The sequence below is a fragment of the Wasmannia auropunctata genome, unplaced genomic scaffold (genome assembly GCF_000956235.1).
Source record: "Wasmannia auropunctata unplaced genomic scaffold, wasmannia.A_1.0 LD327326.1, whole genome shotgun sequence".
Taxonomy (NCBI): Eukaryota; Metazoa; Arthropoda; class Insecta; order Hymenoptera; family Formicidae; genus Wasmannia; species Wasmannia auropunctata.
In genome coordinates, this window is record NW_012035564.1 from 12,050 (window position 1) to 13,011 (window position 962).

A 962-nucleotide genomic window follows, 5' to 3' on the forward strand; every position below is an offset into this window, starting at 1 on the left:
TACTAGATATGGGAGATGGCATATTAAATGATTCCAATGATAACATACAACTACCGAATTGTTGTATTGCATCTGTTAATGCCGATATTGTAGAAAATATATATGGTGATTTAATACGGAATAAAGAATTTAATAAAATGGCTAAATGTGCGATACTTTCTGCAAGAAATGCTGATGTAGATGAAATTAATAAACGAGTTGTCGAATTATTAGATACTTTTGAAGAACGAATATATACAAGTATAGATAGTACTGAAAATTGCAGTGATAATGGTGACATTAGTGAAACTTTACTACCAGAATATTTAAATACTTTGTCTCCACCATCTCTTCCTCCTTATGAATTACGTTTAAGAAAAAATTGTATTATTATGTTGATTAGAAATCTTAGTATTAATGAAGGTCTTTGCAATGGTACCAGATTAATGGTTCTAGAACTTGCTGATCATTTATTAAAATGCAAAATCTTAACAGGCGATAAAGTAGGAGATGTTGTTTTCTTAAATCGTATAACATTGTATTGCGAAAATATATATCCCTTTACTTTTAAAAGAAGACAGTTTCCAATAAAATTAGCTTTTGCAATGACAATTAACAAATCACAGGGACAGACATTTGACAGAATAGGAATAGATCTTCGCAAAGATGTTTTTAATCATGGACAACTTTATGTTGCTTTTTCACGAGTACGTTCTTGGCAAGCATTAAAAGTTTATCTTGGCAATCAACGAGATAATGAACAAGTGAAAAACTATGTATATAAAGAAATATATTTATAATATTGCATTATTTAAATTTTTTTCTTTTATTATAATATATCTTTTTATCATTTTATTATTATATATCTTTTTATTATTAATTACTTATATCAAGAATTATATATGTACATATATATGTATACATATATATATATGATTTCTTATTTTTAAAATTTTTTAATAAAGATAGTCTTTAAATGATAA

General features: G+C 25.6%; 1 protein-coding gene across 1 annotated transcript; it reads left to right on the top strand.

The window, feature by feature from the left end:
- Positions 1 to 8: 8 nt before the first annotated feature.
- LOC105460165 lies at positions 9 to 743 on the top strand (the record flags this gene model as incomplete). The annotated part of the gene is made up of 2 exons (XM_011706609.1): positions 9 to 482; positions 606 to 743. Coding segments are annotated over exons 1-2 (612 nt in total), but the record flags the coding sequence as incomplete, so codon positions are not given.
- Between the last annotated feature and the right edge of the window lie 219 nt (positions 744 to 962).